We start from the raw sequence: 14,629 nt of genomic DNA on the forward strand, positions 1-14,629 counted from the left end.
AAAATTTCCTGCTCATGCGCTCGCATTATTTCTGGGATCCCAATTTGCAAACCTAGAAGGCCATGTGTCCTGAACTCGCCACCCTTAGCGTATACATCACAAATATTATGAATTTTTACATTATACAGGGTGACCTTCAAGACAGTTATACAGGGTGGAAAAAATTTCGGATAAAAAATGGGTTACTTAATGCATTGCTTATTACGAACTTCAAAAAGTCAAAAAGACACAGTTCACGGATCAGGTGTATAGTAATTTGTTCTAACTTTCCATTTTCATATCTAACCTACTCTGCACTGATTTTACAATAAATTAGTGATTTGAGGCATAATGATACCTACATCCTGACCCTGGCTTATATAACTCCAGCAGATACAAACTTTTAAAACAATATCACTATATAGGCCTATTGAAATTCAATTATACCATGCAGATAATAACCTTGGCCCAATAATTATTATAGGGTCCAATTCAGCCTATTATAAACATGTGATAGCTCAATCATAAACATCCTTAGAAAAAAGGCAAAAAAATAGTCCTGGTTGCGATTGTCTCAATACAAGATAAGATGTGCTAAAAACTTAAAGTCCTTGTCATGTAGGGCATGATTAGATAAAGGGATACCCAGGTTTGTATCCGGATACAAACCTGGGTATGATCTGAGATATTGGGAATTATTTCCTTATTTTCCTAGCCTCTTAATCACAGGGTTGATGAGCTACAATATCTATTCAAGACGTAGTGTATGTAAGAGATAAACTGTGCATATATGGGTTCAAGCCGTGAACAAAAATGCCAAAGAATTTCTTTTTACAGGAGTGAAAGTGCAATTTATTTAGCAATAAAATGAGACCACAAGCATAACAGACTTAACAGTAACTTCTTGCTTGGCAGAGATATCATCATTTAATTTGAGTCGAATTTTGAAAAACGTAACATTGCGCCATCGCCACCTTTTTTGGTGGCGGGTGGCGAGTTCAAGACGCACGACCAGAATTATTATGCAAGAAATTATGCATTAATGATATTTCCGTACGGTTTTCGTAAGCTTTTTGCAGCGTTTTATTTAAAAGGACAAAAAGGTACCCCATGAATGTGTGCAGAAATATCTTGCCCCCTTAGCCCTGCAAAAAATTGCTTTCCCCCTTCTTTTTGACCCCCGCCCATATATAATTATTGCACAACCCTTACATTTTATATCAATGGATTTTCCCTTACACTAGGTTCAGTTACATGGTGACTGGAAAGGGGCAATCAGTGGACTAAGTTTGAGATCACTGGACTTGCCTTGCAGGTTTAGTTGCATGATGGCTGGAAAGGGGCAATCACTGTTTGAGATCAATGGACTTGCCTTGCAGGCTTAGTTGTATGGTGACTGGAAAGGGGCAATCACTGGACTAAGTTTGAGATCACTGGACTTGCCTTGCAGGTTTAGTTACATAGTGACTGCAAAGGGGCAATCACTGGACTAATTTTGAGGTAACTGGAATTGCCTTGCAGGTTCAGTTACATGGTGACTGGAAAGGGGCTATCACTGGACTAAGTTTGGGATCACTGGACTTGCCCTGCAGGTTTGGGTGCATGGTGACTGGAAAGGGGCAATCACTGGACTATTAAGTTTGAGATCAATGGACTTGACTTGCAGGTTTAGTTGCATGGTGACTGGAAAGGGGCAATAACTTGACTAAGTTTGAGATAACTGGACTTGCCCTGCAGGTTTGGGTGCATGATGACTGGAAAGGGGCAATCACTGGACTAAGTTTGGGATCACTGGACTTGACTTGCAGGTTTAGTTACATGGTGACTGTATAGATGGGCAATCACTGGACTAATTTTGAGCTCACTGGACTTGCCTTACAGGTTTAGTTACATGGTGACTGGAAAGGGGCAATCACTGGACTAACTTTGAGATCATTGGACTTGCCTTGCAGGTTTAGTTGCATGGTGACTGCAAAGGGGCAATCACTGGACTAAGTTTGAGATCACTGGACTTAACTGCAAAGGGGCAATCACTACTAAGTTTGAGATCACTGGACTTGCCTTGCAAGGTTTAGTTGCATGGTGACTGGAAAGGGGCAATCACTGGACTAAGTTTGAGGTCACTGGACTTGCCTTGCAGGTTTAGTTACATGACTGGAAAGGGGCAATCACTGGACCAAGTTTGAGATCACTGGACTTGCCTTGCAGGTTTAGTTGCATGGTGACTGGAAAGGGGCAATCACTGGACTAACTTTGAGTTGCATATAAAGAATATAAGAATTGTGATGGGTTTATGAGTGACTTGCGATCAGTGGCTGTGCCATGGTGGTGGTGGTGGTGGGGGGTGGGGGGCATGAAGGAAATGCCCCCATTCAGAACTCTTTCCCCTCAGTAAAAAGAAACCCAAAATTACAAACATTTCCATTTTTTGCAGCAAATCACTGGACTTGCCTTGCAGGTTTGTTTAGTTAGTGACTGGAAAGGGGCAATCACTGGACTAAGTTTGAGATCACTTTGCAGGTTTAGTTGCATGATGACTGGAAAAGGGCAATCACTGGACTAAGTTTGAGATCACTGGACTTGCCTTGCAGGTTTAGTTGCATGATGACTGGAAAGGGGCAATCACTGGACTAAGTTTGAGATCACTGGTCTTTCCTTGCAGGTTTAGTTGCATGATGACTGGAAAGGGGCAATCACTGGACTTGCTTTGCAGGTTTAGTTGCATGATGACTGGAAAGGGGCAATCACTGGACTAAGTTTGAGATCAATGGACTTGCCTTGCAGGTTTAGTTGCATGATGACTGCAAAGGGGCAATCACTGGACTAAGTTTGAGATCACTGGACTTGACTGGAAAGGGGCAATCACTACTAAGTTTGAGATCACTGGACTTGCCTTGCAAGGTTTAGTTGCATGATGACTGTGCAATAACTTGACTAAGTTGAGATCAATGGGTCTACTTCACTTCTCTATTACAAAAGTAACAATACATGATTTTTTTAACTCTCTTTATTAATATAATTATTCTCACATCAACAATAACAATCCAGAAATGATATTCTGTAGTTCAATGGTGCCATCAAATAGAAATCTGTCAGGATATCAAAACTACATGAAACAAAAAAAATAGTTTTAATCTAATTTGATTAGAATAACCAATAACCAAGTCCAATAAGACTTGCTTTATATTGCAGAAGTTTTCATTATACTTCGGCAAGACTACAGATATTGATCTTTGAACAAAATTTTAGATATCAATATAGGCCTACACCCGACCACACATCTGAAACAATAATCTATAACATGATCAACAGATGGTACTATGCCATTGGATTGTAGTTGGATAAGTTTCATACTGCTCAAGCGAAAGAATCAAAACACTCCAATTTGATCTATTCTTCCTCATGGCATCATGTTTTTGTTATTATAGGTGATTGGTGTAAACTGTCACAGTGTAATATGCTGATCATGATAGTAGCCAATGCTTGGCATATCATATTATCCTCTGATTGAATTGTATATAAGAACCAATAATGAAACTAAGTAGTCAATGCATCGTAACTCATTTAACCCATTGTAAGTACAAACCTATCATAATTCTTCCACAGGATTTACAAAATGTATATATATAAGAATTACGATGGGTTTATGAGTGACTTGCGATCAGTGGCTGTGCCATTGTGTGTGTGTGTGTGTGTGGGGGGGGGGGTGGTGAGGGAAATTCCCCCATTCAGAACTCTTGCCTCCAGTTCCCCCTCAGTAAAACACTAAATTACAAACATTTCCAATTTTGTTGATTCCCCCCCCCCCCCCTGAAAAACGTTCTTGACTCTGCAATAGGTTTAAGAACTTAAAATGCATTGTAAAATTGATCACTGAAGACACAGGTTTCAAAATTATGGTTAGCAATTTACCCATATCAAGAGTGGACTAATTTTGATGGCTAAATCAGCATAAAAGTCTAATTAATCATTGGCAGCCTTGCAGGTCACATTTCAATCTAAAGAGTTACTTGAGGAAGTAAATTAAAATTCAGTAACTCCCATCTCCAGAATAAATTCTCATTTGTGAACTTCTCTTTCAACCCACAATTCATTCAAAAAGGGAGAATTGTTGTTAACATTAAAAATGTCTTTGCCACAGTCATAATTTAATAGATTATAAACCTGTATTGCTCTCAGCTCAGTTTTTAATAACGCTGCCAACTCACTAAAACCGCAGCAGCAGTGTAACCAGAGAGAACATGAGCATACTCAGTAAGAACCTCAGCCCCCTAATAGACAGTAGATACAAGTGTATCTGCAGAAGGTCCACATTAGGGTTCAAAATACTTTGATTACATGGGCCATTTTGAACATGTGTATTTTTTGCTATTGACAAATATTTTTCTCAAGGTCTATTTTAAGAAATTTGGGAGAAAACAGCCCTTATCTCCATGTATTTTACATCCTAGTTCAGATTCCACCCCACCTAGAAAGGCCGTGTTCATCTACTGAGGATCCATGATCTACACAAAAAAAATGTCATGTTCACTGCTGATAGTTGTTTGTGTGATTACTTGACATTGTAGTTTTGACAATATAGAGTAGCTATGTAGTTGTCACTGCCTGAGCAAAGCATTTTGTTTTTAAGATGGTGTCCTCTACATTATCTTTTAAAGTTAGGGTTCAAAACAAAATGTGGAGCAACGTAACCACATTGATTTCATAAAGCTGTACAAGGGTATTTTGTTTACATCTTTACATAATATCTCTATTTCTAATTGTCCTCTTTGAAATCTTGTTTAGGTACACCTCTGACAAATGTGTAATAGCCATCTCCTCTCTCTTTCATTAGCTTCCGTACAGCCATAAGTTCCAACCTGAAATGACACAAATATATAAAACAAATGAAATAAATACCATAGAAATAGATAAATTAATGAAAGATAGTTCTCTTGTCTGTGTATTGTCCGATTTGTAGTTAACAAATTCTGAGTTAATTGAAATCATTGCTGTTCTATTATTGCCTGGAAATAAGCAGGCGCGGGGAGCAAATTTGCCCCCGTAAAGCCACCAATTGCTCCTGGTTCTTGTAAAATTCACATGAACCAGGAGCAATTTTCTAAAACAAATTGCTCTTGGTTCCAGTGTTCCAGACTTGAACCCAACTTACCCCTTGGAGGCAATTTCCTTTTTTCATTTTAGCCAATATTATATGGGGAGGGTTGCATGCGATGTTATCAGCTTGAATTTTTCTTAAACAGAATTTACCACAATAGTGATGTCATTATATTACTCACTGGTTTTGCATGTGAACATTTGGTCAACTTCAATATCTCTACTTATTTTTTTATTCATGGATGATATACCCCCAAAATGTCTGTAAAATTTTATTAATGACTAAATTTGACACACAATTAACATAAGGGTGGCTAGAAATTGCAAAAAAATCAATCATGCTTAGGCCTAAAAAAAATTGTTTGATTGGCGAAAAAAAAAAAAAAAATTTAGGGTAGGTAGGACGAGATTCTTTTTTTTTTTTTTTTACTTTTTAACCAGTAAATTTCCCTTTTAAGGCTTTGGAACCTTTTATCTTTTTTTTATTTTTTTTAATTAATTTATTTTTATTTATTTTTTGTAATTTAATTTTTTTTTAAAAAAAAAAAGAAGAAAAAAAAGTCAATCAAACAATTTTTTTTTTAGGCCTTAGAGACATGCAATCATCCTTGAATTTGTCCTTTTTGTGTTGAGTCTGTTGACACTTTGGACAAATTTCATGTATTCAAGTTTGTTAGCAGCATTCCGGTCCACAACTGGTCTACATGTACAGCACTGAATCCACTGATAAAGTCTTTGACTTTACTTGTGGCATGACAAGTGAGGTAAAACTACTTATCATTGGTATGCAAGGCTTATAGCTGAAAGAGGGCTTGCTACTACTCCTACGTTTATTTGCGAGGCAATCAACATGGAAGTTAACTTTACTTGTACAACTGACACACAAGACTATTGTCTGTATGTTCCACACAATTTGTATATCAAAGACCTTTGATCCATACTGTAGTGTGACTAATGCCCGAGGCTGTATGACCAAACTCCAAAAGTGAGTTTGCAGTAAATTAAGTCCTATACTTAGGAAGAACAATCTCATATGTGACACAATCTAGTCCATGGGGGTCAAAGGCAACAAATTTGAAGTTGAGATAAAGGCAAAAATATGGAGTAAAAGAACAATAAAATACTGAAGAAAATAAACATCACAAAACTTAGAACCAAGCATGCTAGACCTTTGGTGATTTTAGTATAATTATGATAGCCTAATGTTTGTATATATAAGTAATAATTATAGTAACTGAATTTCAAAAATGCCTCTTTGGCCTCCATGGAGTAGATCATGTCACATATGAATGATACACTGAATCTATTACTTCATTTGGAGTACACATACCTGGCTTCCTTTTTCAGATAGGTTTCTTCCATAAATTGTGCAGCTTTCTCATATTCTTGTTGTGGGCTTTTTGATACATATCTTGCAAAGAACCTTTGTATAGGATGCTGCCGAGAAAATCACATAACAAATATAAACTGAATTGATAATATATCATAATTTGATATGTAATGTAACATACATACACTTATCATAACATGATCAACACAGACTGCAACAATAAATATATAGAAGATGTCTGGGAGAAGCTAGCAACAAGAAATCTAAGATCTCTAGGAGGAGCTACCAGTCTTTCATGTGAACGCAGAATCTGGCAAGGCATCTTGAAAAAAATGGAGTTGACAGCTTAGGTCAAGGTCTAAATCAATGAATGAAAAACTGTCTTGCAGTAATACGTACAAAACTATTAGACTTTGGTTTAAGATATCAGGATGAACTATTCAATTCTTGTTCCTGTAATGTGTCAAGAGGGTCATGTAGGTTTAAACATATTAATACTAACTTAGCAGGAGCAGTTATGCATAAAGCCTGCTAGTAGATGCATACAAGAAGTCCCAGTACACAACATGATTGCATAAATCACCACAGACAATTCAATACCATCTTAATGTTCACACAAGGGTCTCTAAAAGGCGGTTGTGGGGAGTCCCCAGTTCCAAATATTTTGTTTGTTTTCTTGTGTTTGCATGCCCAGGAAATGACTATAAAACCCCTTCTAAATGCTGTGTTGGCTGCCAATGAAGTTCAACATGACGTAGGTTAAAGATATAATAATGAAGGGGAAAATTGGTCAATATTTCCCGGGAGTGATGAAAATTTTCCAGGAATATGGTTCCAAAATTCCGCACTTTTTCCCAACCACACATTTTTTGTGACACTGGCACAAAACATGATAAGATACAATTGATAATGATTTTACACAGCGATATAGTGCAGATTAGATAGATACCACTTGTATATAGTTAACGCGGCTGTGTACTCAAGACGTTGTTTCTTTCGCAAAATTGAGATTTTTTGATATTTGTTACTTTGTTATGTTTTTTATAAATACAAGGAAAGAAAATCCAGATTTATAAACTCCAACTGCGCTATTTTATGGATTTTATTTCACTATTTCATTCGTGTTTGCAATTTTAAAGGAGAGAAAATCTTTGTTGTATCAGCAAGGTACACGCGCGCAACAACGCATCGCGCTGCGTATCGCGCAATTTGTTAACGCACAGATACGCTACGCATACGCGACGCTTAACTGCATGCGTGGCGCATCCTTTGGAAACACTAATTTCAAGTGGTCAAATGGCTCCGTTTTAGCTGATAAAATGTGGGTTTTTCAAGTTCTCTCCCTCGATTTGAATATCAAGTTATGAATGGATTTCGCTCAAACTTCTCAACGGGCTGTGGATTTACCCGATGTTCACGTAATATAAGGTAGAAAAAGCGAAAACTGCCGCATTCTCCTGAGATTCGATAAAAGGGCAAAATGTGACCACTTTAAACTTCAACGGCCATTATTTCAATGTTCATTTTCTCGGTAAAAATGACGATTTAGGTACTACGATAACTCAATAAATACAGCATCTATAGGTAAGCAAATATGATCATCGTAAAAAGCATGATCGACTCAAGAAAAGGTTTTCTCATTTTTTTATATTTTGGTCTATTTCCGATTTTAGGCATCATTTTGTGCAAATAGGCGTTTGTGAATTTTAAAAGTTCATTTTGATGCCTTATATGGTCAATATCTCAAAAACTAAGGCCAATATCAAAAAATAAAAAAAACGTTTTTGGAATGGAGCCTCAAGATTGAGCTAAAAACAAAATAAAATATTTTGGAAAGAGTGTTTTTTTGTTATGATGTACATAACAAATATTGCCAAAAACTCAAATTTGTGTGATTTTCTTCATAATTGTTGTTTTTACCCCAAATCTGTATTTATATTAAGATTTATTGATGTCTTGCCTTTATATAAAAATGTATACTTTTATATGTCTTCTTGCGAATAATTACAAAGTTATTGCACTTTTACTACATGCATGTCTGAGAGTACACAGCCACCTTAAAGCATCTACTCTTGCACTCATATATCACCTGGTTTGGGTTTTACATAAAATCACAGCAGTGTACTTTGCTAGTTCATCACCTGACCTGATATGTTTTCATCCACATATGTGATGCGTCATGTCAAAAGGAGACAATTTTGGGCAGGTTATCAATTTTGAAGTTTTTACATATCTTTTAAATAAAGAGATATTTTGCTCCACAATGCCGTTTTCCCCAATGAAATCGGACATTCCTAAGCGAAGATATTGAGTTATGGTATTATGAAATTGGAAATTGAGATATCGGCCTTTAAAAATATTACTGACAATGTTGAGAGTAGGAATTACCTTGAAAAATGTCTCAAAAAATACAAAATGCCAGTTATATTCCGGTCTGAAACTATCAGACAATATTTTTAACATTAATAACATCACAAATTCGAAACCCAAATTGTGAAAAAATCAGCCTTGGCAGATTTTTGGCTATTTCTCTGTTTACAATCCTGCCCAAAAGTGTCTCCTTTTGACATGACACGTCACATATATCAAAGGGTACCCATGAATATCCTCTCGTCTGGCTCCTGCCTCAAGAACTTTGAGAATATAGTTTCAGATCCAGAGAAACTAAGCTTGTTGTTGGATTACAAGTTGTGAAATACAAGACTCCCTTACCTGATAATATTCCCAGTGTTTAGGTTCATAGCCTTCTGGTATCTCTCTTAATTGTGCTGGGCCTGAAAGAAATTGATGATAATTGTGTCACTTGTGGGTACAAAAACTTTGTGTCACTTTCAAAAGGCTATTCATAAGTGAGTCATCATCTATTGTAAAATAAAACCCTGCACCTATTCCAGGATTTTTATTTAAAGGATTTTAAAGTACAATTACTTTAAAGTTTAATCCCCCGATATGTTATAATTACTCCCAAGGTACAACTTTGCCACTCTTTTCAATCCTTGCAATGACGAGCTGTGGATTTGATACCTTTCCCAAAAGACCCTCCATTACATGTATATTCTATTAGACCCTGACCAAATTGCAGGAACCCCCTCTTGTGTTCCTGTCAACTACAATTAAAGACAGGGCAAGTCAGATAATGAAACTATTGGCTAAAGTGTGTAAACTGAACTTTCTTGTAGTAATAAAGTAAATTGCTGTAAACCTTTCAAGAGAGCGTAGTTCAGTGATGTTAACAAGGTGCTTCTGAAGTACTTTGTGCATCGTACATGTTGTTTATCTCGCCACCATACGTGTCATACATTTGAGTTGTATCTTGTCAACATTGCAAAAGTACGCTCTCGTCAAAGGTTTACAGCAATTTACTTTAAGACACACATTTTGGTAGTGGGCTAAATATAAGATACTAAGGATGAAAATGAGAGTTCAATTAAGAGATGTACTTCATATGCTTACCAATGAACACATTGATAAATGTGACAAGTCCCATTAATGGTACACCTGTGTATGCTAGATATTTAACCTAAACAAACAAACAAAAAAACATAAAGTGTAGTGTAATACAATACAAATACAATTAGTGGCATTACTACTGTTATCATGTTGAATGAGAAATGCATGAACTTGAAAGTTTTACCAATAATTTGCTTTATATGCAATGGTGTATCTTCCCAAATTCTGTATTTTCATACTGCCATTACCAAATCTGATATCAGCCTTCAGTAGTCACTTCAATTGTAAATCTGAGCTGTAGTAAGATAGGCCTGTCATGTCATTTTACATTAAACTTTTGCAAGTTGGTATTATACTAATATATTTGTGAATGTTCTCAATCATCCAGGTAATGCAAAATGAGAATGTCTTTTTGGCATAATTATGAATTTATGACATGTTACAAATATTAGAAACACAACGAAGTAGAATTTAATTTCAGCAGAAACGATTCCAACAAGCGCAACAAAGAGACAACAGTTTCTTCAATGAAGCTTTATTTAAAGCAGTATTTATTTCAGTTTTTACTTCTCTGTACTTTTCATAACTTCCATTTTATTTGTCAGTTCTTTTGTTTCAGTTTTCTTTTGTTCCTTTTGTTTTAAATTAGAGGCACACACAAATTCACCATTTACCACTCTCAAACCAGATGTCTTGTCCATAGAGTTTTGAATAGGCCAGTTTGTCACTTTTAAAACTGGACCTTTGTATAATCAAATGCTTGTAACTTTGCTTCTTGAAGTCACATTGGATTCAATGAGGTGTCATAATGTGCCGGATTAAATAGTGCATCTGGTCGCATGTCACAAATAGGTCACCCAAAAATGGAGGAGCCATAACATGAAAATGCTTTTTTCCCACTTCAAGTTTAGTTTATTCTAAAAGTATGATACCTATTTTAGAAAGTTTGGTGTCATTTTGTAGATAAATATGTTCTTTGTCAAATGCAAAAACCCCAAGTCAATTAGACAACTACTTTGAGATTTATACTTCAATATGTAAGATGTGTCAATGGAGGAGCTGGGCGGGTGAGCAGGCGGGTGAGCCCCATAGGGTTAATACACAAAATTGTGAAAATATGGCAAACTTCAAACCTTTGTATCTTAAAAAGTACAACTAGCATGGACACCAAATTGCATATCATCCTGGATTGTTAATCTACCTCATAGTAGATCAACTGTAACAAAAGATGTAACTAATTAATTGCCTAATTAAATACTAATTAAGACAGTTTTCCCTATATGTTACTGTACAAAGTGTAATACGTAATGCTCCGACATTTCTAAATGGCCTATCTCTTGCCCGAGTCACCCTGCTTATTCAAAAGTACACATATTTTAAGGAAATTTGATGAGGAATTCAATTATGCTATTAGTTTTAGTGCCAGACATGGAGGAAAAAAGTTTTAATTGATAATGTCATACAAATTGTAAAATTATTTTTTCAATTTTTGACCACCCTGTATGTTTAACGCAAGGGATACCAAACTCTTTCTTCCTAATTTGTTGGAAGGGCCCATGCAATGTCTTTCTGAATCCATATTTATTTTGAGCTACATAGCTTTCAGAAAAAGAAAATATGGGGTTTACCATGACACGAAAGATGCTAATTTTGTTGATGTTCCACCCTGTATATTTCTTACCCACCCTGTATTATGATATTATACTTTGTTGATTTGGCATCCTTGTAATATGAGCTTTCCAGAAATGTATACTTTTAATGGTCTAAAATGTATTCATTAAAAGTTGTGTTGAAGTGAATCAAGATTGGCGATATTTTTATCATAAAAAATTATGTTACACAAAAGATGATCAATTCATGACATGCGACCATCTATTAAAAAAACAAATTTCCCCCCCCCCCTCCCAATATGGTTCAGTCATGAAATTGTGATTATTTTTCCAAGTATAAGGATACTTTTTTGGAGCAGTATAAACAATGACCAGAGTTAGAATGTGATGGGTCAGTCTATGTACAATTTGATTAGAAGCCATGTTCAAGGTCCATGGTAAGGTCCTTGTGCAATATCTGCAAAATAACCCACATACTTACAAATTTTCTCAACATTGCTCTCTCTGCATATTCAGGGGGTTTGATGAAAAATTTAGGGGCCTTTCCTCCTGCCATTCCCCTTCTCATTATTGTCATATAGCCATCTGCAATGATATGAAGAAAACAAACATGAACACCATCACCAACAAATTGTATTAAAATGGTTATAATATTTTATGCTTAATTTGCATTTAATAAATTGTTACATTTTGTTCTGAATTCACATTGTTGATTGTTCTCACTTTTCATAATTTGCATTAAGTCCATGAGTTGGCATTTATACTATAAAACTTAAACTAAGTATGTTAGGGTTGTAGCTACAGTGGGCGGTGGTGGGCGGTAGAGCCCACTACTCAGTTTTGGAGCCCACCACTCAGCTTCAATTTTAGCACTGGAGCCCACCACTCAGATGCCAAAATTGCACCATTTTATTGAATTAGTCAAGAATTTGGTCCATTTGGGCAAAAATAGTGAAAATGTGCAAATGCCACCCAGCACTAAAAATATTCTAGCTACAACCCTGCCATATATATATCTGATGTCTCTTTCTTTGAGTGTGTGTCAGCCCTCGAATTAACCCACGGCATAATGCCGTGGGCGGTGGGTGCCCATCCCCACTGCCGTAATGTCCTTTACCGACGGCAGTCACTTGCCGTGCCCTCTAATGAAGTTGCCGTCGGTGCCCCAGCCCTGCCCCTTCATTATAAAATCATCTATCAGACTGTTTGTGTGTTTTCTTCACTTTTGAGAAATTGCCTTGGTACCCATCTCATATTTTAAACAGTTGCCATGATGCCCTCTTGAAATATTACAAACTGCCGTGCTGCCTTGCCTTTTCAGTGAAAATCCAAGGCAATTATCAACTTGCCCTAAAAAAGTTGCTGTGTGCCCCTTTTAGATCCTTAATTCGAGGGCTGGTGTGTGTCCTATTTTATAATGCTTCCTTTGTCTGGTCATTTGTGACTGTCTTTTGTACCAAGCAAGTTAGCAACTTGATGTGCTGTTTCCCTTTTTTAGACCACCCACACTATATTAAACATTGGACTAAATTATAAAGTTTGGATCAAGAATCAACATCAACAAGATTTATGCTTGTTTTCATTAGTAATTTATGCTAGCTTATCATGCAATTACCAAGAAAGGTTGACACATTTTTACTGTGATGCAATTCAAGTCTAATCTGCACTTTATATTCAAGATTGATGGCAAATTTAAATCAGAAAATGCAAATGATGTGATGTTCATTTTTCTGCAAAATTTCTCTCATTTTTTAAAATTCTTTGCCACTCTCTGTTCATCTTTTCATGTGACAGATGACGAGATGTACTGGTGATTTTACAAATGGTACAAAAAAACAAAATCTACATTTCAATTCTAGTTCTTAATTCCGCAATTCCTATCTTATTTTTCGAGAAGCTTTCAAAAATAGCAAATTTTAAGTTGTTTTAACATCAAAGTCTTGCACTTCTTCCAATATTATAATTAACGTTGATGAGAAGGTATTTGGCAACCGTTTAACCGGTAACCCTGCATTGCCTACTGAATGCAAAAGTACACCTTGATTTAGACTGCGGAACTCAGTCCTCAATGATAGTCAGTCATTTATCTTTTGGTCGTTATATGACTATCATTTGAGGGACTGAGTTGTTATAATATATCTTCCGAGGTGCAATTTCAGACAATAGCTGGGGATTAGTGGGGCAGAGGTTATCTAAGTATTGAATCCTTTCATGACCACTGAAGCATAGTCAAGTCTCCCAAGGACACTCGGCACAAATTGAAAGACCATCACAAAAGAATGCATGCATGTCAGGTCATCGACACCAATTTGGTGTTTGTTATGACACAAATTTTGTGTCTGTTATGCACCTCGAAATATGTACCTTAAAGTCTGTATCTAACCTTGATTGAATGCAAATTTTAAGCTTACCTAAACTGGCACCGTGGCACGACTTTCATCTCATTTACAACTCCAAACGACATAATAAAATCTACACTAGAATAGAGTACCCTACCTTTTGCCACTGGTGTACATTTGACTTGATGCAAGGCTCGGCATAGTGGTGAATTTATCCTATAAAAAGACATGAGTCCTGGACAAATTTTGCCACAGAGAGTCGCCATTTTGAGAAACTAACTATTTACACATGTATGAGGGGGTAATTTTCAAACTTTTTTTTTTTGCTACAGGGGAGGGAGGGGGGGAGGGAGGAGGGGCGGACATCATGGTTTTGTTCTTACATTTTCGGCCCGTATGGAAAAGAATAGAGAATATATCCTCTCAAAGTCCGTTTTGCGTCAAAATTGGCCGATCAATATATTACTTTATTAAACCACTCATTGAACCTCAACAGAATTTTCACTGATATCATGCATCAAGTTCCAAAACTTCTGATTTTGCATTTTGGGTTTTAGGAATTTTAATATATACAAAGAGAGTGGGGGTTAAAATTTTCAAATGGTGTCCCAAAAATAAATAAATTTTGAGTGGGATTCCAGAGCATGCATAAGCGTAGATCCCGTAGATCCATTTTGCCAAGGGATGATCGTAACCCCCCCCCAATGTTGATGCCTGATAATGGGTTTCTGACATTAACCTCATAGGCCTATTTGCCCATTTTAGCCCCAAAAGCATGCGCATATTTTGGGGGGGCTTTGGGGGCACCAGCCCCCCGGGGGAAA

General features: G+C 36.5%; 1 protein-coding gene across 1 annotated transcript; it reads right to left on the reverse strand.

Moving 5' to 3' along the window:
* Positions 1–3,784: 3,784 nt before the first annotated feature.
* LOC140152613 (NADH dehydrogenase [ubiquinone] 1 beta subcomplex subunit 5, mitochondrial-like) lies at positions 3,785–14,105 on the reverse strand. The gene is made up of 6 exons (XM_072175027.1): positions 13,963–14,105; positions 11,948–12,051; positions 9,860–9,926; positions 9,119–9,180; positions 6,407–6,513; positions 3,785–4,838 (listed from the first exon to the last, which is right to left on the reverse strand). Exons 1-6 carry the CDS (start codon positions 14,069–14,071, stop codon positions 4,736–4,738), a joined length of 552 nt encoding a protein of 183 aa, XP_072031128.1. The 5' UTR covers positions 14,072–14,105; the 3' UTR covers positions 3,785–4,735.
* Between the last annotated feature and the right edge of the window lie 524 nt (positions 14,106–14,629).

This window comes from Amphiura filiformis, chromosome 1, assembly GCF_039555335.1.
Source record: "Amphiura filiformis chromosome 1, Afil_fr2py, whole genome shotgun sequence".
Classification (NCBI taxonomy): Eukaryota; Metazoa; Echinodermata; class Ophiuroidea; order Amphilepidida; family Amphiuridae; genus Amphiura; species Amphiura filiformis.